At 36.2% G+C, this 27,731-nt stretch overlaps 2 protein-coding genes across 3 annotated transcripts in view; one reads left to right on the top strand and one right to left on the bottom strand.

Moving 5' to 3' along the window:
* Positions 1-3,013: 3,013 nt before the first annotated feature.
* Positions 3,014-15,838, top strand: SYCP3 (synaptonemal complex protein 3). Its single transcript, XM_074953864.1, has 7 exons — positions 3,014-3,146; positions 6,237-6,315; positions 7,538-7,572; positions 9,125-9,242; positions 11,225-11,324; positions 12,221-12,319; positions 15,674-15,838. The coding sequence occupies exons 1-7, from the start codon at positions 3,014-3,016 to the stop codon at positions 15,836-15,838; spliced, it is 729 nt and encodes a 242-aa protein (XP_074809965.1).
* Positions 15,784-27,731, bottom strand: part of CHPT1 (choline phosphotransferase 1) — a 29,790-nt gene continuing 17,842 nt past the window's right edge. For both annotated transcript variants that reach the window (XM_074940508.1, XM_074940517.1), the window contains 6 exons: positions 25,537-25,621; positions 23,623-23,754; positions 22,937-23,095; positions 20,924-21,049; positions 20,243-20,353; positions 15,784-16,029 (listed from right to left, as the gene is read on the bottom strand). In XM_074940508.1, coding sequence (XP_074796609.1) covers positions 15,985-16,029; positions 20,243-20,353; positions 20,924-21,049; positions 22,937-23,095; positions 23,623-23,754; positions 25,537-25,621 — 658 coding nt within the window. In that variant the 3' untranslated portion in view covers positions 15,784-15,984. The remainder of the gene's footprint in view (positions 16,030-20,242; positions 20,354-20,923; positions 21,050-22,936; positions 23,096-23,622; positions 23,755-25,536; positions 25,622-27,731) is intronic.

Raw genomic sequence — 27,731 nt, 5'->3', positions numbered from 1 at the left:
GAAAGTGTTCTTAAAACAAACGTGCTGGGTCATCATCTGAGACTGCTATAACATGAAATATATAGCAGAATGTGGATAAAACAGAACAGGAGACAGACCGTTCTCCCCCAAGGAGTTCAGTCATAAATTTAATTAATGCATTATTTTTTTTAATGAATGTCATCAGCATGGAAGCATGTCCTCTGGAATGGTGGCCGATGCATGAAGGGACGTATGAATGTTTAGCATATTTGGCACCTAAATACCTTGCAACGCCGGTATCATAAATATAAAGAGAAGGGTAAACACCTTTAAAAATCCCTCCTGGCCAGAGGAAAAACCCTTTCACCTGTAAAAGGTTAAGAAGCTAGGATAACCTCGCTGGCACCTGACCAAAAGGACCAATGAGGAGACAAGATACTTTCAAAAGCTGGAGGGGGGGAAAACAAAGGCTCTTTCTGTCTGTGAGATGCTTTTGCTGGGGACAGAACAGGAATGGAGTCTTAGAACTTAGTAAGTAATCTAGCTAGATATGCGTTAGATTCTGATTCCTTTAAATGGCTGAGAAAATAAGCTGTGCTGAATGGGATGTAGATTCCTGTTTTTGTGTCTTTTTGTAACTTAAGGTTTTGCCTAGAGGGATTCTCTATGTTTTGAATCTGATTACCCTGTAAGGTATTTACCATCCTGATTTTACGGAGGTGATTGTTTTTACTTTTTCTTCTATTAAAATTCTTCTTTTAAGAATCTGAATGCTTTTTCATTGTTCTTAAGCTCCAAGGGTTTGGGTCCATGTTCACCTATGCAAATTGGTGAGGATTTTTATCAAACCTTCCCCAGGATTTTGGGGGGAAAGACGTTTCCAAACGGGCTCTTTCCCAATTATATACCTGTTAGACGTTTAGTGGTGGTAGCGATAAAGTCCAAGGGCAAAAGGTAAAATAGTTTGTACCTTGGGGAAGTTTTAACCTAAGCTGGTAAAGATAAGCTTAGGAGGTTTTCATGCAGGTCCCCACATCTGTACCCTAGAGTTCAGAGTGGGGAAGGAACCTTGACAGCCGGCTACAAAAGTGCCACACGAATGCCTGATCTCACTTACAGGTAACATTGTAAATAAGAAGTAGTCAGCAGTATCTCCTGTAAATGTAACCAAACTTGTTTGTCTTAGCAATTGGCTGAACAAGAAGTAGACTGAGTGGACTTGTAGACTCTAAAGTTTTACATTGTTTTGTTTTTGAGTGCAGTTATATAACAAAACAAAAATCTGCATTTGTGAGTTACACTTTCACAAGAGATTGCACTACAGTACTTGTATGAGGTGAATTGAAAAATACTATTTATCATTTTTACAGTGCAAATATTTGTAATAAAAAATAATAATGTAAAGTGAGCACTGTACACTTAGTATTCTGTGTTGTAATAGAAATCAATATATTTGAAAATGTAGAAAAACATCCAAAAATATTTAATAAATTTCAATTGATATTCTATCATTTAACAGTGCGATTAATCAAGATTAATTTTTTTAATCGCAGTTAATTTTTTTGAGTTAATTGCGTGAGTTAACTGCAATTAATTGACAGCCCTAGTAAATATAAATCCTGATTTAGGAACCCCCACAACACCCACAGTTGCAGTCTATAAGCTGACCAGGTTTTTGGCACCAGACCCACACATCGAGAAGCCTCATTACTTGATCTGTCTGATTTTTCTTACCCGTGTCAACTTGGGCACCTGAAAGCCAAAAGACAAGTTGAGAATTTCAGATTTGTCCCAAAGTTTTCTCTCGTGTTTTAAGATGATTTCTTGGGGGTCTCTTATCATGGGATAGGGCTGCCAACCCACCAGGATTGTCCTGGAGTCTCCAGGCATTAAAGATTATGTCACATTCAACCAAAACTGGCAACCCTATCATGGGAAGTTTTAAAAAAAATTTCATACACAGTATACTTTTTAAAAAAACCCATAAAACATTTTACAATATAGAAATTGAGTCATAGCACAGAAAGTTTGATCTTCAAACTTTTAAGATTCCTATAGCAGTATAATTTGGCCATGTTGCACATAGTATCTATTTGTTTTATTATAAAACATATTTTCAACAGGAAGTATAACAGAAGATATAAAATTAACAGCCAAAACAGAAGTAGGAAGTTCTACATGTGTGAGATATTGCTGTGGGAACCTTAACTTTTGAATCCTCAACCTTAATGTGCATGAACATATGTTTTTGAATTTAATTTCCCTTTATTTAAAAAAAGGTAATTTTCAAGGGATTTAATATATGCATTTTATTAGTATTACACTTCTGTTTCTTGCAGAACCTGTAAGTGTTGCTCTTATGGGATATGCACTTGAAGCTCAAACAAACCTCTTTTGAAGTCAGTGGGCGTTTGAAGTCAGCTTGATTTTTTTTTTTTTTGAAGGAATTTTTAAAAGTATAGATCACCGTAACACATTTATGCATAGAAGAACCCGAAATGGTGGCTTGAAAATAATTTCTTGTGGGCTAAAATACCTCCACAGCCAGATGCTGCTCATGTAATTTAGTACAGCCATGCACTCTAACACATTTTACTATATCTGTATGTTATTTTCTTGAACAGAAAGCATTAAGAAAGGTTTTTAGTGTCATTTTAGCATACACATACTTTTAACGATATTTAATAACTTTTCTTCAAAATAAGTAATTTTAAACATTCATTTTAACTATTGTACAAAGGCGCACATAAGAACTCTAATGCTTTGAGTAACTAAATGCATGTCATATATTTACAGGGGCACTATCAATATTTTAAATATATAATTGTATTACTTTATGCAAACTACACTATAAACCAAGTCTACAAAGTGTAGCTAAAAATTAAAGTAATTCAGAAAATGAATATGTGTGGGCTTGAGAGGTTTTTGTGTTGTTTTGTTTTTTTCATATTTCCAGTAGGAATCACTGGAATTTTACTCTTTAAAAAAATCATGGGAAGAGGTGGTTAACAAATACAGTATATTTGTTACAGTAGAGAAAAAGCCTCTGATTATGGCACCATCTGGAAGAAAGCATGCAGGGAAAGCTGGTAAACCAATACAGGAAGATCAAGCCTTATGTGCCTATGACTTTCAGGAAGAGGAAAAGAAAAACTTGAGTGGATCAGAGGAAGATATTAGGGAAGGTGCAGTATGTCCCCTGAAATCATTTTCATCAAGTTTTATGAAGTGTGTGCATGTATATCTATAGATATATCGAGATACATATTTAAAATTACTGAAAGGTTAGTGATACAGTATAATGCTGTTTCTTGTTGACATTTCTGATGGTGAATAAAAACAAGGTAGTTTCTATGTCAGAGTGATTACCTATTTAATAAGGTTTCATAATTTTGCTACTGATAGCTTGACTTCTGAGTTAAAGATTGACTGACCATCACCTGGAGAGAACTTTTTAAAACAATGGAACAACTCCATGTAGTATGCAATTATATGTCTGAGGTTTATTGGTGCCTGTAATAGAGTAAGATTTTTTTTAAACTCTCTCTTGTCCTTCAGTCTCCAAGATGGTGCTCTTGTTTTGTGGTTCACAGTAGGCCATTGATGACATGGAAGCACTGCTCAGGCAAGAGCAGCATGCTCTTGTCCTCTGGTTAAGCATGAAATTGTTCTCCATCTGCTCTGTCTGAGCCACATGGACAAAGAGGTGTAAGGAATGATGCACAGATCAGCTACCTGTTTACCAGGTGCCAATTGATGTACCTAGCTGTGCAAGGAAAGTGTTCTGATGTCAAAGGGTGGGATTTGGATTGTGGTGCTGGCAGTGGGAAGAAGGGAGGGGCAGAGAGTGAAAAACAGTAAGAAAAATGGGCAGAAGTCTTGAGGAAGAAGGGTGAGAGGGCAAGAGGGGAGCCTGAAGAGAAGATAGATAACAAGGGAGGAAAGGGGAAAGAGAAGGAAGGAGAGATCAGCCAGCCAGTAAAGGAGTTCTTGCTTCTGTCTTGGGAAAGTGTAGTTTGTCATAAGGGACATACTTTGTTAGAAAAATACAGTGGTGGGACTTAATTTAGAATTGACCAACCAAATGATGGCAGCCCTTCAGAGTGAAATGAAAGGCTTTTGCACAGAGTTAGTTTGCACAAACAGCAGATGATGTAGTTCTCTAGTCACTGGGTGGCATGCCACAAATGCTGCAATCCTCTCATGGTTTATATGCGTAATTACCATTTAGCTATGGTCCCTCGCACATTATATATCAAAACAATTATTTTGTGTAAATATATTTTTACAGAATTTTCATCAGATGCCAACAAAACTGATTTCAAAAGAGAAGTTTTGTACAGATACTGGAAATGCTCCTCTTACACAGTTGTGGTTCTACTTCTGTCTAATGTCATGTCAGAAAATGAATTGATGATAACTATATTGTAAGAAGTACTTACTCTCCTTCAGCTAGCTTTGTTAGCAGGTTAGTTGATGTCCAAAAGAGCTAACAGCAGAGTAATCTTTAAAGGTATCACACCAGGATTCCCATACTTTGATCTCAGCTTCCTACTGTGGGAGAGCTTGAAGCTCCATCGTTCAGTGATTTTCAACCTTTTTTAATTTGCAAACCCGTAAAATATTTGGAATGGAGGTGTGGACCCCTTTGGAAATTCAACCTGCGGTCCACGGACCCCTATCATAGAAGTCTTAGACTGACAGCTGACTTAAAGAATTCAGCTGTAAATGTTGTGCGTGCTTGGCATAGCATTTGACACAGTACGAGGAAGGGTGCTAAACAGTGGGCTTCTATGGTAATGACAGTGCTTCCAGATTTTCACCTGAGGTGGGGTATTCACATACTTTTGATTTATCAGAAAAACAGAATGCCTTTTTTGGGATCAGAAACTTAATTTTCGTAGTCACCTTTCGTGGACCCCTTAGACATAGTATAGGGTCCCCCAAGGAATCTGTGAACCACAGGTTGAAAACCATTGCCCAAGATTTTTTTATTTTATTTTTATTTTTTTTGCCCTGAGCGTCACTGGCACTTAGGCATGAGTCCCTCCCCAATGTTTCATTCCCTCACCATGCCTCCAGTTCCCTCCAGTATCATTCAGTTACTTTCTGAATACGGGCAACAAAGATGTTCTCTCCAGGAACTCTAAGCTGATTTTGTCACCTATTTTGGATGCAGTCTTTCGACAGGCACATTCTGTCCTTTATTGGTTTTTCCCTCTTCCTTTGTTTCAATTAAATCTTTTCAAGTATTTGCCTGAGATAGTAAAATCTGAGGCTGCTGTCTCATACTCAGGATGTTGGGTTGCCTGTGAAGGCTTTGTTTGGCTGGTAACTCGGAAGACTTTGTCACATCACTCCATGGTGGACTAAACCTAAAGAAGGCATGATCACATCTGATTTATTTTGGATACAGCACAGATCATGCTTTTAAAGAAGTGACCCTTTGTTGTTACACTTCTCAAACAATCAGAGTTCTTCTGCATATATGTACTTGAGGTGCTGCAGCTAGTGCTTGGTTTTGGCATCAAGAGAAGAGTCTCCTTTTTGTGTTTTGTGAGTCTATGTTAACAATATTTCTGAGAGGGATGCTCAAGCTCTCCCACTCCCTAGAGTTTGTTGTTCTTTGGAATGTGTAGTGACGCTTTGGACTTTGGCTCATATTGTTTTTTAAGAAATGTGAAAACATTCATAAATACATTTTTGGCTTTATATATTTCTGGTTCCAGTGTGAGATAGCCCTCAGGTTTCTTGCTATCCAGTAGTGGAAATCCTGTGTGTTTGGAATCTTTTTAAAGAAGGGATACTTACTGTGAAATTTGATAGTTTAAGTATTACCATTCACTCACCTCTTTTCCCCTCCAAATTTAGGTTTCCAATTTAAGGTGATTTGTTATTTTTAAGGTTTAGATTATTTCCATTTTTGAGATGATTGTCATGAGTTTTGGAAAATGTTCAGGTTTGTGAGCCATTGTTGCCTGAGCATTCAGGAACTGACTGAGCAGGTTATGGGGGAACTGAGGCAGTGCCAGTTCAACACTGGGGAAGGATTTGTGTCCAAGATTCCAGTGCATAAGATAGCCAAAGTTCTAAGAGCTAGAGGAGTTCCAACTTGTTTCATGCTAGAGAGCTAAGACCCAAGACTGGAAATCCTATATGATGAGATCCTGTAAGAAAGTAGGATTATGCATAAGTAATTATCCCTTTAAATAAAATAATTTTCAGCAAAATATTTTGTAAGTGGTGTCTGTTTTTGTTGTTTTTAATATATAAAGGTGACACTCCAGTAATTGATAAACATGGAAAAAAAAGACCTTCAGTGACTCCTCATGCTGTAGTTGAAGAAGATGTGGGGTAATTTGCTTAAAAAACTTATTTTTATTAAGAAAAAATTTCCACATAGATATTAATTACTGAAATTTAATATGCCTATTTTTCTCCTAGTAGATTCTAGTCAGATTTTTTTTAAAGACAGTAAAATCTATTAGTAATATATTGGTAAAGTAGACTACAGTTATGTTTAAAAAAGGGAAAACTTCTATGTTTTATATAGCAATGCCAACTTTTGAATAGCTGTAACTATCAGCTAAAAAAATTATTAATATTTGTTTTCTGGCTTCTCAAAATTCTTGCTTTCTCCCAAAGGTAGTTTGAGTTCCACCCTAGACAGTTTTATCATTTTGCTGAACCTCTTCCCCAATTCTTACTTTTCTTGAGAATGACAGTAAAGCTTCAAAAATTAAATGTGTCCATTATTACCTGAAAAGATCCAATTATTTTTATAAGTAAAGTCAGCCTTTTGAGGCTTATGTCTGAAAATATACAGAGTTGGAATAAGTGTTAGTGATAGTAGATTCCAGTCTGTGAAGACTGGGGGGATTGAGATAGAAACCAGTTCTTATATGGTACAAAGAAAATTGTACCTTACAAAAAAAATGCATGTAAACAAGAGAGATCTTCCTTTCCTGTTGCCCAGAATGTCTTGCCCTTATTTAATCTCTCTGCAGTTTCCCCACTGCCACACATATCTGTTTAATCTTCTTGGTTTTTCCTTAAAAGTGCTGTGCAAATCCATCCCAGTCTACATCTTGCACCTTGTCTTGTATCATCATCCTCTGCTCTTCCAGTGATGCCAACCATGATGGCACATTTATCTCTTCCTATGTCCTTCATCATCCTTATATATAGAATTCTCCTCCCAATTTTGGTTTACCAGTTCACTCTCTTTTCCTCAAACAGATTCCCCTTACAGACTGAATTCTCCCTTGTTGTCCCCAGGAAGTTAGTTAATAGAAAACTATAACTGAAAAATCATGCAAGTCTCTCTCTGGACTTCCCACTGCATCCTATCATGTGTGCACATTTCTCTTAGCTTGTAAATTCCTCAGGACATGTACTGCTGTCATTTTCTGTCTTGTACAACAGTGACAATTTTGTCAGCAGTTACAAATAATAATACAATAGATAGATGTTAAAACTAGGCAGTTAAACTTTGAGGTATATACAATGGTTCTAATTCTATTGTCATTTATACAAAAATAGTCATATCAAGTTTTTGAAACACAATATTTTGTAGGGGTGAAGTACAGACTATGTTGGAACGATTTGGAGGTATGTATATTTTAAAATATTATTCATATAGTATTGAATTAAGAAATATTAATGTTTAAGTAACAACACTGGAAGTATATAGTCTAACTCTTTTTTTATAATAACAACTTTAATTAAAGTGTCAAAGGTTTAATGTGAGACGCAGAGTAAAGTGATCACTCTTTATAGCATTGGATACAGCCATTTTCCAGCAGAAAGTGTCAACGGACATGCATAAATGGAACAATATAAGATAAGTGCTAAAATGTAAACATAGTGAAGATGCAAGTATTCTTATAGGCTAATTATCAAAGAAGAGAGAATGGAAGGATACATGAGTAGAATTTAATACCAATCACAGTCTAAAGCAGAAAGGAAGATTTTAAAGATGAAGTATGACAAGAACTTATGTAGTTATTTGGGTGAGAGTCTTCCAGAGTGGCAGGGCAGTATGAGTGAAAAAGCTATCCCTCTCACCTTCCCTTTTTTGTCACAGTGAAGGAGCAAACTGAAGATCAGGAATGTAGGAGGGGTGTGAGAAAACAGGGACATAAATGTATTCTATAAATTAACATATTGTGTAACAAAGGGGCAAAAAGAAGTGGGAAGGAAGAGGACAGAAAGACAGGTCGTGACAATAAGATGACTCATCTACTCAACAATTGGTTGAGTAATAATTTTATTTTTATCTCATATATAAATAGATGTCTTATAGAATAAATATATTTTGTATGTGGGCCTCAAAGTAGGAGCGGATCTTATGGACCTCCCTTGTGCATTAATAATTTAAAAATGCCAAAGATTTCTTGCTTTGGAGGTAAATATAAGACTGTTCTGCTAGTCAGAGCAATCTAACAGGAAGATTACTTCAGTCTTTGAATAATTAAATAATAGGAAGTTAATGCAGCCTAATGTAGGCCAAAGATAGGTAAAAGGATGAGATATGGAGTAATCAGAAAATGTGTTGAGAGAAAGAGATAATGCCATCTGCACAGAAATAATAGTTAAGAATGGAGGTAGCAATGAGACATCAGTCTGAGACAAAATAGAGGGACAATAAGAGATCAGTTGATATAGCCTTGAAGTAATATATAACAGAAGGTTCAAAGTGGTTGTTACAGGCATGAAATTGGGTATACCTGTAATTTGCTTAATACCCTTCCAAACAAATTTATATATGTAATAATAAAACAGCGATGTTTACTCAAACCATCCTTTTTTAGAGCTACTTAATGTGCTTGAAGAATGAGAAATTATTTACCACTTATATTCATTAAAAAGATTTTGACAGCGTTGGTAGGCCCACACTTTTGCTACTTAAATCCAAGTAACTTTAATAAATATTTTTCCAAAACAATTTTAGTCAGTGCTTTTTGAATAAATAACATTTTAAGTGTCAGCAGCCAAAGTCATATGAGTAATTTTTCAATGATAAAACTTTGTGTGTGCTTCACTAACGCACAAGTTATATAAAAATGGTAATAGTAAAATATTTTGAAATTCCGAATAAAATGCATAGTAGGTCTGTTGTAATACATAATACAATTCCTGATTATTATTTGTCTAAATACAGCTGACATTAACAAGGCTCTCTTGGCTAAGAGGAAAAGATTAGAAATGTATACTAAGGCTTCTCTTAAAACCAGTAACCAGAAAATTGAACATGTTTGGAAAACACAGCAAGAACAGAGGTAAGAGTTACAGTTATTGCTGGAAAAAATGTGTTCAATTTGTTTTTCTGGATGACAGAATCTGTTGTCATAGCATCAGGAATTGTGTCATATCTACTCGGGCCACAAGGGACATTCTGCCCAAACATCTGGTTATGTGCATCTGCTTTGTTTAAATAAGCAGTAATAGAGTAACACATCTCATTCATTTTATGAAAGAGAAATTTGACATGAAAGTTTCTGAGCAAACACAAAATTTTTATTTTTGGTCAAAATGTTGTTCCACTTTAAAACTGAAAAATTTCCAGTAGAAGTTTTCAGTAAGATTTTATGGTTTGGTTTATAAAAAAGTCAAATGCTTTTTAAAAACTAAAAAGTATTACTCATAAGTTTTATTATGTACTGAAAACTAATCTTAGGTAACTTTAGGATTTTTTAAACTATTAATTCATTATTTTTCTTTCTCTCTGAGGCATGTTTAATTACTCACAAAGACAGGCATTAAAGGCAAAGGGAGGTGAAAAACAGTACTAGTAAAATATTTAAAATTCAGACACCTATAAAATATGTACCATATTCAAAATATTTAACAATATGATACGAAGGTTTTATTGGCACTCATTTGGAAGGACTAGTATAACTCACTCCTGGGGCTGGTCTACACTACTATTTAAGTCAATGTAACTTACGTCGCTCAGGGGTGTGAAAAAGATGTAAGTTACATCGACTTAAGTGCTGTACACACCGCGCACGATGTTGGCAGGAGACACTCTCCCCCCTGACATAGCTTCCACCTCTTTTTGAAGTGGAGAAATTATGCTGATAGGAAAGCACTCTCCTGTCAGCATAGCGCATCTTCACCAGACGTGCCACAGAGGTACAGCTGCATTGATGCAGCTGCGCCGAAGTAACATGGTAGTGTAGACTTGGCCCTGGTTTATCATCCCTGAGTAATGTAAGCATTTTAAACCTGCATTGATAAAATATTTTACATGCGCACACAATGTATTAATTTCTAATTTATTTAAATTCCTGTGAATCAGTATAAACCTACCTTCTTGTTTTTATGCCAAAGATCCCACTGTGGGAGTGGCCAATGTAATTAAGAGCCCTATGTGGAATAGTAGGGCAGCTTTCCTAGTGCCCATCCTCCCCTTCTCCATGTGTGGGAGTGGTTCCTGCGGACCCAATACTCCTACCCCCTTAACAATAGACAGGGCGGGAAGGAGAGGTCCCGGTTTTTGTGGGGAGATGGAGAGAGAGAGGTCCCAGTTTCTGTGGGGGCGGGGAGGGAGACAGAAGGATCTCGGTAATTGTAACATGCACAGAAGTGCATCTAAAATGCATGGCAAGTATTCAAGGCTCTACGCCAGCCCCCTTACCTGTATTTGGCTTTGCACCTCTGGTACTTGTCGCTGGTCCAAGCAACCTCCCTAATTTTTTTCATAAACATCCCTAAAAACTCAGAACAAGTTGGATATTTCTGATAGTGTTTGCTCTGATTTGGATATTGGCCTGGTAGTTGTATTTAAATGCTCTCTGCCCAATACATAATTTTAAATGACATTAGTTTACCCATAAACAAATGTCTATGTTCTCAATTTTTCAAATTGATGCACAGAATCCTTTTAGGGTTATATTTCACCATTTTAATGAGCAAAAGAAGCTTAGGTCTTTATTTTGTGCCATTCCCTACATATTGGTAGAAAAATTCTGCAAGCCCCAGGTCTTCAACTTCAAGAAAATAGAACTTCCTCTTCCCACTTCCAAACCCTCCACCCAAAGAAACTGACATTTGGTCAATTCGTCTTCTAATCCTATGTAAACACTATTATTTATAAACAGAATGTTTTAAAGTATTTCTTCTGGCATTAGTGGCTCTACAGTTATAATGGCCATGCCAACTGAGACATGTTTTGCCACCTGTAAAATGGGGATGATAATATATAGCACTTTTCGTAAGTGATCAGTTAACGCTAGAAGTTATTGTGATGTATTTATAGGCAGAAGCTCAACCAGGAGTATTCCCAGCAGTTCTTGACTTTATTTCAACAATGGGATATGGACATGCAGAAAGCAGAGGAACAGGAGGAAAAACTAGCGGTTTGTTTCTAGCCTGGCAACTGTTTGATACATTTGTTTTATAATACATTCACAAGTGCTAATTATTCTTGTTAGACACCAACCTCCCACAGGCATAAACACACTTTTTAGGTGAATTTCAGACAAAACATGTGGTATGCGGGACTGACAGTGTCTTAAAAGTTTTCTTTCGTTTTTTAGGACTTCCCAAGTGTAAAATGTTTATAAATTATCAGCTGTATTGCAAACTGAAGAGGTGATAAAGACTATCTGATGTTGTAGTGTCTCTCCCTAGGCTTATCAATATAGAGGTAAATGCTCCTCATGTGCAGGAGCCATATGCTGACCCAGTGCAGAGATGCAAGGTTCCCATGGAAGATCAGAGCAGATCCTAAATGTCCTGCTATATATGGGCAAGTTTCCACCCAAATCACTAGAGACTGTGGGGTAGGGTAAGAGAGACTGGGATATTATACTTGGGATGGAAGTAGGGAAGCGATGCCAAGTCTGTGTAGGGTAGGATGACATTGGGGAATTATAGCATTTACACGTGATCCTGTTCGCTGGGAACAGAGAGCAAGAGCAGTCACCCTCATAATGGGGAAAGGAAGCTATATAATGGCAGAGGGGCACAATTACTCTGGGAGCACATTGCATCAGTTTAGATTACTTGGAAGAAATTGTGTTCCTCTTCAGTTTGCAAGTTGTGCTGTCCCCTGACAGCAACATAGGTCTAGAGAATAGATTTGGACAGCATTTCCCCTTTCCTTGCCATCCCCACTATCTATCAAAGATCCATGTTATAGATTCTAAACGTGGATTTCCAGTGAAGGGGGAACTTATACTTTTGAACACTGACAGCATCGACCTGTCTAACTACTGCTTGTCAATTAACATGATTCTTCTTTGTGTTTTAGAATATGTTTCGCCAGCAACAGAAGGTTTTTCAACAAGCAAGAATAGTTCAGAGTCAGAGACTGAAAACAATTAAACAGCTGTATGAGCAGTTCTTAAAGGTCCAGTATATATACCTTTTTTAAAGCTAGACCATGATTCTGTTAGAGGGATTCTTAATGACTCCATAGGTAAGGCTGCATTGAAATTTACAGTTAAAATAGGATTAAAATTCCCTATATTTTACAATAATTATTGAATTAAAATCCATTTAAGGATGATACTGGTAAGAGAGCCTTACACATGGTTCCTTTAATTAACCAAGAATGTTTGTGTAGTGGTATTTTGGAGCCTGCAAGGACAGTTCCATTTTCCATGAAGGTCTTGTCTAAACACCCAAGTTGTACTCCCATAACTAAAATCTGTTTTAAAAAGTGATGTAATTAAGCCAGTCAAACTCCTGTGTGAGCACACACACATCTGATTAAAACTGTTTATATCTGTTTACCTTGCATTTGTACATTTACCAGGGTAAACTAATCAGACTGAAATCAAATTAAGAGTAACCAGAACTTTAGTTCACAATGTGTCTGTGTGAAGACTAGGCCTTAGATTAATGTTATGAAAACTACTTCTTTTAAATAAAATAGTGAAATATTTCACACTATTTGAAAATAAAGCATAAGCCAAAATTTAGCGTTTGTTATGCTTGTGTTAGAGGTAGCAGTCTCACTAAAAGTGAATGGCTACCATAGAATAGTGACCCATTGTCAATAATCTTTTTACAAATAGCTATTTGTAGAAAGATAAATGCTCATATTAAGTAAATTAAAATATAATTTAAATAGTTTTTATGATAAGAAGTTATGCTTGATTGGGCGAGTTTTCCAAACACAGGACAATAGGTATTATGTTTAATAAACCAGTATTAAAACTGAATATGCACTCTGATGCCAGCAACAAAAGTCAGCCCAAAATAGGGGTCTTCTGTGAAAGTGGGCCCAACTGGGGCAGTTAATATTCACTTCAGTTTAACTGACTTTCTGGGGTTTTGTTGGTTCACTATGTATTTTGGTATTATATTGAAAGTGAGGTACACATTTTATAAACATACCCTTAACATAAATGGTTAATAAATGATTAACAGAAGTTAAATACATTACAGACATAAGTAATATGTATAATAGATTATGGACTCTTAACAATAGTTTATCTAAGTTATTAAAACATCACTTGTTAACCCTTCATATACAATTTATAGATGTACTCTTACTATAAAGTGGTCACTACTTATTTTAAAATAAGATAGATCTGCTAACTTTTGAATGAAGAAGAGTCTATTTTGTATCTTTACCTTCTCCCCCATCTCAGAAGCCACATGAATATAGGTGAGATGAATAATATAAATAGTATCTCTCTAGTTTAAACCAAGTATGTGGTTTTTTAATCAAAGCTGGTTTAAGACCACAAAATAGGTCCATCTGTTTCCAAGATACCACTGTTCTACGTTTCCCTGAGCTCTGGTACAGAAAACAGTTTAACTGCTACCATAGACAGAATTAAAAAAAAAGTTTTCAGCAGTACTTGAGTCTTTGTTCTTGCATTTTCTGTGGTCAGCAATAGGTTAGTTTCATAGTTAGCTGGACCTGAAGAATCTGGTTATGTTAAAAAGTTACTATATAATGTATTAGTTTGAAATTAGTGTAAAAGTTAATAACCATTCTGAAAAAATTGGACATAGCTACCAAAAAAGAGAGAGAAAAAATGAAATTTAATTTGGAGTAGACCTACTCAAAGAAATAAACAAAGTTTAATTAAACTTTTTAAATTTGAAAGGTGTGTTTTTCTTGTGGGGGGTTTGTTTCATTTTTTGTTTGTTTGTAGAAAAACAAATTTCATAATGTTTTCCCCCTCTGAGTGCAGTAAAATGAATGATGTCCAGAATTCTCACCCCCCATCCCCTTTGACTTAAGTGTTAGAGTAGAAAAGGGAGTGAGGGGATAATCCAGAAATGGTTTTTTAAAAAGTAAACTGAAGTGGAAATTTGTTTTGTTAAATGACATTTTTCCCACAAAACCTCATTTTTTGGCAGGAAAACTTTTCTGTCAGTTTCAACCAAGTCCAGTTTAGAGTAGGTTTCAAATCTCACAGTTAGTATGAAAACAAAACAGGTGCTCTCATACCCTATTGCTAAAACAGAAACCAAAACTAAAACCTAGTTATCTATCATCTTAATATTAGACGAACACATCTGAAATAAAAGCCTATTTAACCATACCTTAGTACTTTCAAACTTTCAGTTAATGTGTCATATAAAAGCAATATTAAAATTAGAAAGACAAATTACAGCTACTACTTAAGATGCAAAGTGAATGGAATAAAAGATGACTTTAGGGCTTGAACTTCCAAATAAAATCAAGACTCAAATCCTGCACACCTTTACACACAAGCTTAACTTCATGCTTTTGAGTGGCCCCACTTATCTTGATGGGACAAGTGATGTTTAAAGTTATGGACAATCTTACGCATTTGCAGAATTACAGGTCCCAAATCGTATGTGAAAGGGGTGCAGTGCAGGGCATTTAAATTATGAATACAGGAGGGGGAAAAGAGGAATATATCTCAGGCCTGATTATCAGAGGCACTTTACACCTGTAGCTCTCATTGGCTTCTGTTAGAATTGTCAGTGTTCAGCATGTAGTTGTTTTCTTAAAACACTACTGCTACAAGATACCCTTTTCAGCTGTCACTCAGTTTTATGCTCTACTCTCAGCAAGTCAACTTTATGCAATACCCTTGTAACCCACTACCAGACAGGTAAGATACTTTGCATGGTGTTGGCAGTCTAATCAATATTCAGTATATTGTTGTAAACTGGAAAAGTATTTCCAGTATTGCTGCATGTTTTCCAGTTGTGGGATAACTCTGGAACATGAAATTATGATCCCTTTTGTAACTTGCTAATTATGATACAGTAGAACCTCAGAGTTACAAACACCTCAGGAATGGAGATTGTAACTCTGAAATGTTTGTAAAAACAAAACGTTATGGCTGTTCTTTCAAAAGTTTATAACTGAACATTGACTTAATACAGCTTTGAAAGTTTACTATGTAGAAGAAAATACTGCTTTTAACCATCTTAATTTAAGTGAAACAAGCACAGAAACAGTTTCCTTACCTTGTCAAAAACATTTTAAACTTTCCCTTTATTTTTTTTAGTAGTTTACATTTAACACAGTACTGTGCTGTATTTGCCTTTTTGTGTGTGTCTGCTGCCTGATTGCATACTTTGGGTTCTAAATGAGGTGTGTGGCTGACGGGTCAGTTCGGAACTCTGTAGTGACTGTGGTGTATGGTGCTCAGCGAGTTTTGTTTACTTCTGGTTTGTGAACAGGATTTGTTTGGAAATCTAGGTGGGGGGGCTTAGTATAAAACTGCTAATATTTGTCAGTTTTAGTATAATTTCTATCATTTAGAGTATGGAAGAACTAGAGAAAAATCATGAAAACCTTCTAGCAGGTGCACAAAATGAACTTCGCAAAGAAATGGCTATGTTGCAAAAGAAAATCATGATGGACACTGTAAGTATTAGCATTGATTTATGGGGAAAAACAGTTAAAAATGTAAAGACAGAACATTAAGTAGAAAAACCATTTAACATTCACTTTTAATTCTTTCAATATATCAGACTGATGTGGTATTTTTTTCCTAAATGTTGCATTTGTTCAGTGTTATCTCCTTTCTTGTAACAGCAACAGCAAGAGATGGCAACTGTTCGCAAATCTCTTCAGTCCATGTTATTCTGATGGCTCAGTGAAGAAACAACTTGCACCTAAGTAACATGATACAATTATAGCCATTAGCCATGGAAAAATAAGTCTGTTCCTTTAAAATTCCAATTTAAGAGTTCCTATTAATCAAACTGTTACATGTATTATTTCAATAATGTTACTAGTGAAATTGATAGTCATATTTTTTCATGTTCTTAATGGCAGAGATTGCAAACTGGATTCTTTCCTCAGAAACTATTAATATGTCTGCTCGAATCCTCCTTAACCTCTTTGCAGTGAGAGTTGCTTTTCTAACTCTAAGGCAGTGTTATAAAATGCAAGACTATAGCAGTATGGAGGTTAATAGAGGTTTACCTCTTGAAACAGGTGAATATGAATCTGTGTACCATAGGCAGCAGTAATGCAAAATGGATCACAAAATTCCACCAATAATGAACATCACAGGATTAAAAGGACACATTAAAAACTTGATGCTGTTATGCAAAAATGTACCTTTGCAACTTTATAATTGTGAACTAAAGAAACCACCAAAATAATCCTAGGTTGTGTGTGTACATCTTGCATATTTAGCAGGATAACATTCTGGAAAGTTTAGGAATTAAAAGTATGGTACACACGAATTACATTTCTTTGGTACTTTAGGTTATTAGACTACATCTTGTTGTTTACTCTTTTTCTGTTCTAGGCACTGTAATGGTTGAGGGTTTTTTTAAAGTATCATTAGTAGCCTTATTATAAGCTGTACATTGTACTTTACTGCACTAACAAGGACATATGTTTGCCAAGACTTGTTAGTCATGTTAAACCAGATATTTTGGCTTTACAGCATAGCGTGCCTAATTGGTTTAAATGAGCCACATTAAAAAACAATTTACAACAGTCTGCAGTGATTATTGATAACACTATACATCTATATACTATCAGTTCCTGTGGACCATTTTGGAAGAGATACTAAAGCAGATGCCCATCTCCAGAGCTGTAGTTGGAAGGGTAGTTCTTGCTGCTTTTTGAAAGAATTAGCAGTTTAGTGAAGATTAAGTTTTTAAAGTAAATTCTTTATATTTTGTATATCACAGTACAGTGAATTCTGATTTACTTTACAGCCAGGTTGGAGTTTTCATGCATTTGTTTTACAGAAAACCACTGTATACACATTCATTTCTTACAACTTAGGAAAGCCCTGAAATATTTTCAACATTTGGATTTAATACAAAAAAAAAATTTGGTCATTAGCTGCTTGACATCACTAACAAATATAACTTGGAGGAACTTACACTCAATTGTAATGATAGTTTTAGCTTTTATTCTATAAAAGAATGTATAGTAAAATGCCCATAAGAAGAGGAGAGATTTTTTCCCAGTCTTTTCTAGAATTGCCCTAAAAATGTAGTTTTCCAAAGGGTTCCAAAACCAGACTGTAGAGATTCTGTATAAAATATTTGTCCATTACTTAATATTTACATTTTGGAATTGGGTTCCCCCAGTTTTCTGACTGCTTCCCAGATTCTGGCGCCTGTGTCATTTTTTAGGGAGTTATTGTTGCACTATTTTCTGGATAGGGAAGTCTGGGCCAGCTGTTCATGGTGCCAGGGCAGTTTTTCAGTCCCTGTTTAAAACTGGGATAGAGGAGGGGAACAGTGTTCTAGAGGGGGAATTTGTGATGGCCCACTTCTCTGAGATTGAAATGTTGCGTTAGTAACCACCATGCAGCCACACTCTTCCACAACAGTTATTAGGACTCACAGCAGATAAACACTCATTCAGTGCTAATTAGCACATGTTGGGAAGACATGTTAAAGTGTGTGAATCTTTGGTGGCTACCAAGTCATGGAACTCCACTTATATTATCTCCAAGTTGTCATTTAAGTATAATCAGATAACGGTGTAAGATCTTTTCTGGTGTGATATAGTCAAACAAATGTTTTTCAGTCCAATTACCTACAACATTAATACCCACAGGCACAACTATACCCTACATTGCAACTTGTTTTGAGAGCACAACACAAGCTTCTTAGGCCTACTGGTTACTGAAAATAAGGCTGAGCTTGTTGTGGACGAGAAACTGCTGAGTCACTGAAAATTCTTTCATTAAGCAGTTCTCGTTTACAGTATTTTTGAGCAACTGATGCATCTCACTGAGAACTGTTAAAGTTGTCATTACTACTTTTCACTCTGTATCTTATGAACAACATACATGCAAATGAATGTTAAAAGTTCATTTGTGCATGATGCTTTTCTCCCAGTTTATTGAACAGGGTGAGGAGGATGAACTCTTAAGCCTTATCTAGATGGTCGGGGGAGTCATGTGATTCACATAAGTGCAGTACCACTGAGGGCAAGTGGTGGATTACAGGTCCAATTTTACAGCAGTAATATAATCTCAGTGATCAATGATCCTATTTTCCAGTAGGATTCTCTAATAATAAACAAGACGTAGAGAACCTCATGCCCAGAAAGTATAACTTTTATGCAGAATGTTTGGTAAACAATGTTTTTCAAAAGCAGTAAGAAACACCACCACAGGAGTGCAGATATATCACAGGTGCATGAAGGTGAGAGCTTTCACCCACTTGAAATCTAACAGGTTGTATCATGATATTATTGCAGTAATAATGTTGGTGGGTTTCTTCACAAACGTGAAAGCGTTTAGTATATGCCAAGCTTTGGGAATGTTGTGAACTGCATTCTTCATTGCTTAAACTGCAAGCCAGAAATTGATAAGGGGTACTTTCACATTGAAGGGCTTTTGTAACTAGTCTATTGAAACAGCTTGGAGGGGTGAAAAGTTAGGGTTGACATCTATATTATGTTTGCTACCTAAAAATTAGATTTGGTGGAAATGGCACTAGCCCTTAGCTAAAGTAAGTCAGATCTCTTCTGCTGATTCTCATTTATTTAAACACTGGGTTTTAGACTACCCTTATTTTTGGCCAGTATTTTCAAATAGACAAATGTATTAACCAACCAGTTCATTTCACAGCCAGAGCTCTCTTATCACATGGGATATTGCTTTATAATAATCCATGATGAAATACAGTGAAGTGTCTGATACACTGTTTTGTACTTAATCTTTTGAGATCTTTTTCTAGACAGATTTTTATACTTAAATACCAGGCTTTCCTATGAGTTAACAAGTTATACTTAATTCCTTAGAGTCTGTGTTTAAAAAGTCTCATATACAGCTTGTTATTACCATAACAAAGTAAAACTACAGAGAACACATTTTGATGGCAGTTAGTCTGATGGGTTGCACAGTTGTGTTCAAAGGATCCTTGCTGATCAGATCTCTAAATATATAGGCCAAATATTTAGTCCTGCAGATTTGCACTTTCAGTTTTACTGGTGCAAATAACTAGGGCAGAAATGTATGCCATTTAGATCCATCTGATGTTGCTTGTAAATTAGATACTTGATGGTACTTAAGCGTTACTTACAAATTATAATGGGTGCAAAACTAGAAGCCAGGCCTTAGAAGGAAACTCAAGCAATATATATTTTCAGTAACTGCTGAAATGGAGGCTTCACCCCTGAACCTGTACTCACAGAGATAATGATATTTGAAATTGGTGGGCAGAGTTTGTTATAAAAGATGAAGCAGGAAGAGAAAATCCAGTAGTTTTGTTTGTTTTTTTTAAACAAAAAACCTTGGATTTGTCAGGCACTGAGCTCCATTGACTTCTCTCCACAGTGTCAAACACCATGTATTACAGTAACAGCAGCAGTGAGTTGCTGGATGGTTAATTTTTAATCAGTCTTGAGTTGAAATTTATTTTAGGCGCAGACTGGAAATCTGATTAATTTCATAGCAAGTCTCAGCAGTTTGAGATTTTAGAAAAGTTTTTCCTCTTGTGTGAAGCAAAGCAGCTCTAGAATTCTAGTATTGAGTACTTTAGATTTGTAGTCAGTCTATGTACCAGAATTAAAAGTTATCTTTTCTCAATCAAGGAGAATCTAGTGCATGGCAGAAAATCAGTTTGACTGATGAATCCATGATCAGAAATAATGATTGCAATGTCTAGAATACAATGGAGGAATTTTATGCTTGATGATACAAGCATAAATCACAATAGACTCTGCACAACTTCATATTTAAGTAATCGTATTGGTTATCTGAGCAAATTACTGAGCTTTTCACTGTCTTTTCTTGAAAAGCTTTGTCTGTATTCCTGAAAAGGGGATCTACTTCATTCATTATTCCCCTAACTGCTTCTCCTCTTCAGCTTGAACTACTAGTCAGTCAGTATGGTTTTGAACCTGTTCAGGAGCTTGAAGTGATGAAATTCTGAAGACATGTATGCGAAGGTGAGCAGCAATCTGCATGCATACACCAGTGGAGTATCTCAGCAAATCAAACAAGGATATGACCTAAAAATAAACAAAAACAAATTAATGTTACCAAAAAAAAGCTTTGAAAACAAAAGGTCTACCCTATAGCTCAGCCCTCATGTTCATTTATTTTAAGAATATCTTTGTTAATCCCATCTATTGTTGGGTCAGTAGTTTTAAAAAGTGATTAATTTATACGCCACCATGTTAATTTACAAGTTTTTAACTTCAATTTGACTTTTTAAAACCATTATTGCACATTAACCATGTATTTGTATTTCCACTGCTAACAAAGCTTTCAATCTGAATGAATGATTAACTTACTCGGCTAAATTAAGGTTAACATTTACATTAGAGCAAAAGCCTGAATTCATGGCATGAGTCTCCAGGATTTTCTTTTGTCCTAAACTTCAGCCCCAAACCATGAACTGTAGAGAATAGCTACCACTGTATTGGGTGCCAAGAAAGGAGAAACAACTAGTTTAACTGATGGCATGGGTAAGAGGGACTGAGTTTTCAACCTGCCCCTTATATACACCTCCGTATGAAAATAAGTGTTTAACACTGTTTCAGTGGATTTGTAAATTAAAGTTTAAAACAAATGCTTACCAATGCTATCCATAGAACAATATATTCGTCAATAAAACTGTTGAAGTACTGGTCCAAAAATAGAAGACCTGGCCCAATAAATGCAGTATCTTGAAGATAGATCTCGCTTTTTGTCATGTGGGCCACCTACATAAAACAAGATTTGATATAGCTACAAAGCTTGACATTTGGCATCAATGAAAAACTTACTTTGAGAATATGAACTATTATGGTAACAAATTTAAATTAAGGAACAGTACAAATAAATAATGCTCTTAAAAAGGGACAGTCAACCTGTTCAATTGACTAAAACCCCCAGTTTTTTTTTATAAGGACATTTTCTATTTAAAGTTACTTTAAGCTCTGCTACTATTTAGGAAGGTCTTTTGGGTGAGCCCAAGAGCACCACCACAAAAATGCTTTTGGCTCACCCTATCTCCTCTGCCTCTCTAATACATGCCTGCTTGCTGCTCAGTTAGTTTCAGCATTGCTGCTGCTGTTACTCCTAGAACCCCTTTACATTAAAGCAGCATAAGTATGCAAGTTTCTCGCCGCACCACCCATAACAAAGAAAGTGACATCACCATGAAGCTCATGTGACTACTAGACAACAAAACAGTGACACTGGTCATATGTGTTAGTGCTGTCAACGTGTTAGCTATAACAAAGACTTGCATTAAGTAGAAAAAGCTACCTTTGGATCCAAAGGTATGTAACAACTGCACATAGAGCTCTGTAACAACTGCACAAAGAGCTCGTCCTTCCCAAAGGCCTTCTCCCCTTCTGACTGGTAACTAGCTGTGTTTACAAGTTCTTGTACGCCTTCAAACAGTCTTACTGAGCCTTCTGGATCGAGTCCTTCCTTGTTACTCTGCTCTGTATGCACTTGTGAAATCTAAGCAGCAAGTCTGTGCCATGCTTGCTGTAAGCCAAATAGTTGCTTCTCAACTCAAACCTAATACTTTTCTATTTAGCTTTACAGTGAAGGTTTGTTAGACACTTGGAATAGTCAAAGCATGTACCCATACAAAACAGAGTCACAAGAAAAAGGTCCTCCAATATTTATATCCAGAATAATGCTAACGAGCTTGTTGATTTTGTGGTTTCCTGTCTGGGTAAGGCAGATCTCAGTCTGGTGAGTCCTGCTCTCTTACGAATGAAAAAGAAAAAAAATGTAGATAAACCTAACATTGTACTTTCAGTTGTCTAGAAGAACTCTGTGTATGCCCTAGTCTAAAGATTAAAAAGTTAAGGCAGGAATGCCTTAACCACTTGGCTATAGGGTATTCTAGGATGGATCTTGATGTCTCCTGTTGAAGCTGTTCCACTTTGTACAAAATATTTGACTATTGGCCTTGAATTTGAGTCTCCTGCATAACAGGTTAGTGCCCTAACCAGTGGGTTATGAAGTTGCACTCTCCCCCTCTTTGGCCCAATGAATAGTTATTTTATAAAAGTGAAAGTTTCAACAGGCAAGACAGACACCCCCATAGCCCAGTAATTAAGGCACTCATCTGGGACACGGGAGAACCAAGTTCTGAATCAGGCAGAGTCATCATGACCTGCTCCTCAAGCTGTTTGGTGCAGACCCCAATCCAGCTGCTATGCTCTAAGGAGGGCTCTGAGCACATCTATTGGATTGGATCCCACCGCAGAGATAGTGGTAAATATCTAGTTTGTGAACCGCATTGAGGCACAGGTGAAAGTTAGTTGCTAAGCTGCATGCTGCTGGTAGTCTCCATTTCCCTCCAGTAGAAGATTAGGAGCCTAGGGAGTTTAGGCAGCTAGGATTTTGAGGATTAAATTTTGACTGTGGCCACCTCAAGTGGCAGTTAGGTCCCCTTGGTGAATTCCAGCCAGTCTCTGACAGGCCCAGGTTAGTAGTTGTAATAATAGAGGTTCTGCAATAACCAACAGGGTAAATTAGCAGAGTTGAGTAGGAGAGCTTACACAATGCCCACCTACAGCACTACTCTCAAAAGTACCAAATACATACATCCAATTAAAAAAAAACAAACAAACAAGATTCCTTACCACTAATTTTTGTGTGATCTTAGCACTCACAAATCCAAATGTTAAGACATAGAGGCAAGGATGCTTTTCAAACAGCTGAGTTGTAGATTTTTTATAGATCATTATTGCCAAAGTGATAACTAGCCCTATATGGAGGCCTGGTGAAAGAACACTAGTGCCCTGAAACACACAAAGCAGAAAACATTTCTCATCATAACTTGAATCATACCATAAATTTTTGGACCCAATTTTCAGGACTGCTGACCAACCACAACTTCCACTAAAGCCAAATGAAGTCACATGTACTCAACATGTCTGGAAGAAAAAAATCAGGTCCTGAGTTGCTGTGCAGCAGGGGCACTCGCATTGACTTTTTTTTCCCATTCTATTTTATAAACTCAAACTTCATGGCACTTTCTCTGACAATACAAGACCCCTAATCAAGGGTATACAGAAAATGTGACTTGGATTACCACTGCAGTTGAGTTATTAGCTGTCTCATTCATATATATTTAATGGCTTTACAGACAGCATTAAGGTATATCAAACAGTAGAATCAATGTATTAGATTGCTTAAATACTCAGTAAGATTATCAGAAGTACTAAGTTTTTTGTAATGTAAGAATTTAACATACAAGCCAAACACAGTAACCCGCTTCTTCCCCACCCCAGTATTAGAATACAGTTTAAATTCTAAAATAGCTTACTGCGATTGTAGATCCATTTTTGCCAACTCCACCACCAAAGATGACATGGAAATAGTTGGAACAGGAAAATAATGCTCCACCCACTATTCCAAGAACAGGAAAAGTCTTCAATTTTAGGTCTATCAAAGGGATCTTGCAAGAAAAATGTTTTTTTTAAAAAATTAAAGGACATCATTCCTTGGAAAAAAGTTAAACTGCTGCTGAAATCTCCAAAAACAATTTGTATTGCTTTATTTTAACTATCCCTTTTCCTTGAAACTTATACTCAAATGAACAATTTCAGAGTACAGTCCTGTCCTTAAGATGATAGGATACCTTTTTTGGGGAAGGTGGAAGGGGGAATGTTTAAATCCTGGAGAAGTAGGTGGTTAAATTCTGCCCTTGAAATTCAGCTGTATTTTATGGTGCTTTAGAATTTGCAACACCCTTAAAAAGCTCTTTTTATACTTTGCTAAGTATTTCAAATTCGATTGAACAGAAATCTGTGTCAGAGGAAAAAGGATAGTTCTTTCTAAATTTATTGGTCAGCACAATGGAGCACCACAGGAAATGCAAACTCCATCTGCCTGCTTTGTGATCACATTACATAGTATGCTATATGATGCATCTTTGCATTATGTATATTATCCAGATATAGATTTAACAAAATATTTACCTTTTAGAGTCAAATGCAGTTTCAAGAAAACTTCCAAGGCAGCAAAGGGTTAAAAAAGAGGAGCAATAAATTTTCTGAAACCACGGACTACATATTTTTGGAGACAGACTTGTTTTTTCTTTAACATTAAAATGTAAGGCAGAGATCTCTGCATCTCAAAACAATCCACCAATTAACACAAAAAGAATATATAGTCAATTAGCCAAGTTTGTGAAGTCTAAAGATCCCACTTATGGTTTGCATTTCAATCTTAATAGTTTCAGAAACAGAACAAAAACAATTTGGGGAGAAGAAAACCGAACTGTTTAAGAACATTTTCCTCTAAAAATAATTTGCCATTTCATAATTGCCAGATTGATGAATGAGTCAGATACAATAAAACATTACCAAAATAATTTAGACTGCAAAATTAACTTGATGGTATTGATATCTATTCCAATCAACTAGTACGGTGTATTATACAGATGACACCACCACCAGGAACAGGAACTACAGTCCAATATACAGCAGGCTTCAAATTGTTTCCAATTTTTAAAAATATTTGCATTCAATCCTATATGGTCCTATTCTACATGAAACATATGAGCTGTTCCCCCTTCCCTCAAATAGGCTGGAAATATTTTTCAATATACTGATGCCAGAACACTGCTGGGTAGACATTTTAAAGTTACAGGGCCAGATCAGCTCTTACGCCAGTGTAAATCCAGTGCAGCTCCATTAACTTTAACAGTTACTCCATATTTACATCAGCATAAAGCAAAATTTAGCCCATTGGATTTGTAGGTTTTAATGGACAGTTTATTTTACAATTGAGACAGTCTACTTTAAAAATTATAATTTTGAGCAGAAATTTATGGTACAGGAATAATTAAATATAAAAATTGGATGTAACAAACTTACATCTGAAAAATATAGACTGTGGGTAAGATTCCTTTGAACTATAATCAAAATGTATTTTCCAGGCCTAAAGTTTATATATGGCAGATGGGGTCTTTTTCCTCTGTGTAGCTCTAAATTCATGCATAGGAAACCACACTATCACATCCAAGAGATACAGTACTGAACTACATGGAAACAGGCACCCTATAGTAAATATATAAAGCAACATTTTTATGTATTAAAACTGAAATAAAAATAAGATTTAATAAATATAACAAGCTGAATACAGAAGATTTGAAAAGCAATTACTAAACATCAATACACCTGCACATGACAGCTTCAGATACAACTGTGAAAGTCTGAATGCTTGATACACTTACCTTATAGTCCCACATAGTAGTTCCACCAAATGCAGACATCAAGAAGAGGATTATTATGGCTATCTGAACTTCAGTTACATCAAGCCTAGAAAGAAAAGAGGCAGCAGGCTTAGTTCATACATCTGTTTGTTGGGGGAGGGAATGGGAATAAACGATTAGGTAATTAAAATGTATACATTCAGGACACGCCATGTATATAAAATACCTGATTTCTGTGACCACAAAATTCTACATACCAACTAAAGCAAAAACATACTTTGCTAAATACCTGATTATCATTTATAGTTATGCAAGAAAACTTGGGAGTTTTGTTTTTTTTTAGTACTGTATAGCTATTTTGGAAATTTTAACAAGCTTACAAATCACTGTTATATACATATTAAGCAAAACGATAATTACAACAGTAAGCTTTTAACAAAAAACAAACAGTAGTATCATCATCAGATCTCTCTATTTAACAAGGTTCTATTCGTAGAGTGAGTCTTTATACCATCCAGGGCCTGTTTTATTAAATTTATCAAACAATGTGATTATCAAACATCAATATTCACTAAAATTAGACAGGTGTGGTCGGTATTTTTGCAGGCAAATGTACTTTGAGTATTGAATAAATGGCAGCCAAATATCGAACATCTGTTTGTCACGCGCATTTTGCTAGATATGAAATTGATGCATTGATTTTTCCATAACCTCCCTTTTTTTAAAAACAAAACCATTCCTCTAGTTTTGGACTATTTTTCCTTTTTCTAGTGAGAGATTAAAAAGAACATTTACGGGAGGTAATTCTGCCCACTTCTTAATTATAATGTCACCTGAAAGTGAGAACAGGCATTCCCATGCCACTGTTGTAGCCAGCGTAACAAGATATTTATGTGCCAGATGCTGTCAAGGTTCCTCCCCCACTCTGAACTCTAGGGTACAGATGTGGGGACCTGCATGAAAACCTCCTAAGCTTACTTTTACCAGCTTAGGTTAAAACTTCCCCAAGGTACAAATTAATTTTATCCTTTGTCCTTGGAATATCCACTGCCACCACCAAACTCTAACTGGGAAAACGCAGTTTGGACACATCTTTCCCCCCAAAATCATCCCAACCCTTGCACCCCACTTCCTGGGAAAGGTTTGGTAAAAATTCTCACCAATTTGCATAGGTGACCACAGACCCAAACCCTTGGATCTGAGAACAATGAAAAAGCATTCAGTTTTCTTACAACAAAGACTTTTAATAGAAATAGAAGTAGGTAGAAGTAAAGGAATCACCCCTGTAAAATCAGGATGGTAGATACCTTACAGGGTAATTAGATTCAAAACATAGAGAATCCCTCTAGGCAAAACCTTAAGTTACAAAAAAGACACACAGACAGAAATAGTCATTCTATTCAGCACAATTCTTTTCTCAGCCATTTAAAGAAATCATAATCTAACGCATACCTAGCTAGATTACTTACTAAAAGTTCTAAGACTCCATTCCTGTTCTGTCCCCGGCAAAAGCAGCATACCAACAGACACAGACCCTTTGTTTCTCTCCCTCCTCCCAGCTTTTGAAAGTATCTTGTCTCCTCATTGGTCATTTTGGTCAGGTGCCAGCGAGGTTACCTTTAGCTTCTTAACCCTTTACAGGTGAGAGGATTTTTCCTCTGGCCAGGAGGGATTTTAAAAGGGTTTACCCTTCCCTTTATATTTATGACAGATGCGCTAAAGATTCGTATGCTTCTTCATGCTTCAACCACCATTCCAGGGGACATGCATCCATGGTGATGATGCTTGTTAAAAAAATAATGTGTTAATTAAATTTGTAACTGAACTCCTTGGGGAAGAATTGTATGTCTCCTGCTCTTTTACCTGCATTCTGTCATATATTTCATATTATAGTAGTCTCAGATGATAACCCAGCACGTCGTTCGTTTTAAGAACACTTTCACCGCAAATTTGACAAAAAGCAAAGAAGATACCAATATGAAATTTCTAAAGATAGCTACAGCACTGGACCCAAGGTTTAAGAATCTGAAGTGCCTTCCAAAATCCGAGAGGGACGAGGTGTGGAGCATCCTTTCAGAAATCTGAAAAGAGCAACACTGCAATGTGGAAACTACAGAATCCAAACCACCAAAAAAGAAAATCAACTTTCTGCTGGTGGCATCTGACTCAGATGACGAAAATGACACATGACACATGGATGCATGTCCCCTGGAATG

The sequence above is a fragment of the Natator depressus genome, chromosome 1 (genome assembly GCF_965152275.1).
Source record: "Natator depressus isolate rNatDep1 chromosome 1, rNatDep2.hap1, whole genome shotgun sequence".
Taxonomy (NCBI): domain Eukaryota; kingdom Metazoa; phylum Chordata; order Testudines; family Cheloniidae; genus Natator; species Natator depressus.
The sequence above is the reverse complement of the archived record's forward strand: the minus strand, read 5'-3'. Positions and strand labels throughout refer to the sequence as shown.

Coding starts and splice junctions, on each gene's coding strand:
- SYCP3 (XM_074953864.1), top strand. CDS start 3,014: ATGGCACCATCTGGAAGAAAGCATGCAGGGAAAGCTGGTAAACCAATA. Junction 3,147..6,236: donor AGAGGAAGATATTAGGGAAG/GTGCAGTATGTC, acceptor TAATATATAAAG/GTGACACTCCAGTAATTGAT. Junction 12,320..15,673: donor TGTATGAGCAGTTCTTAAAG/GTCCAGTATATA, acceptor TCTATCATTTAG/AGTATGGAAGAACTAGAGAA.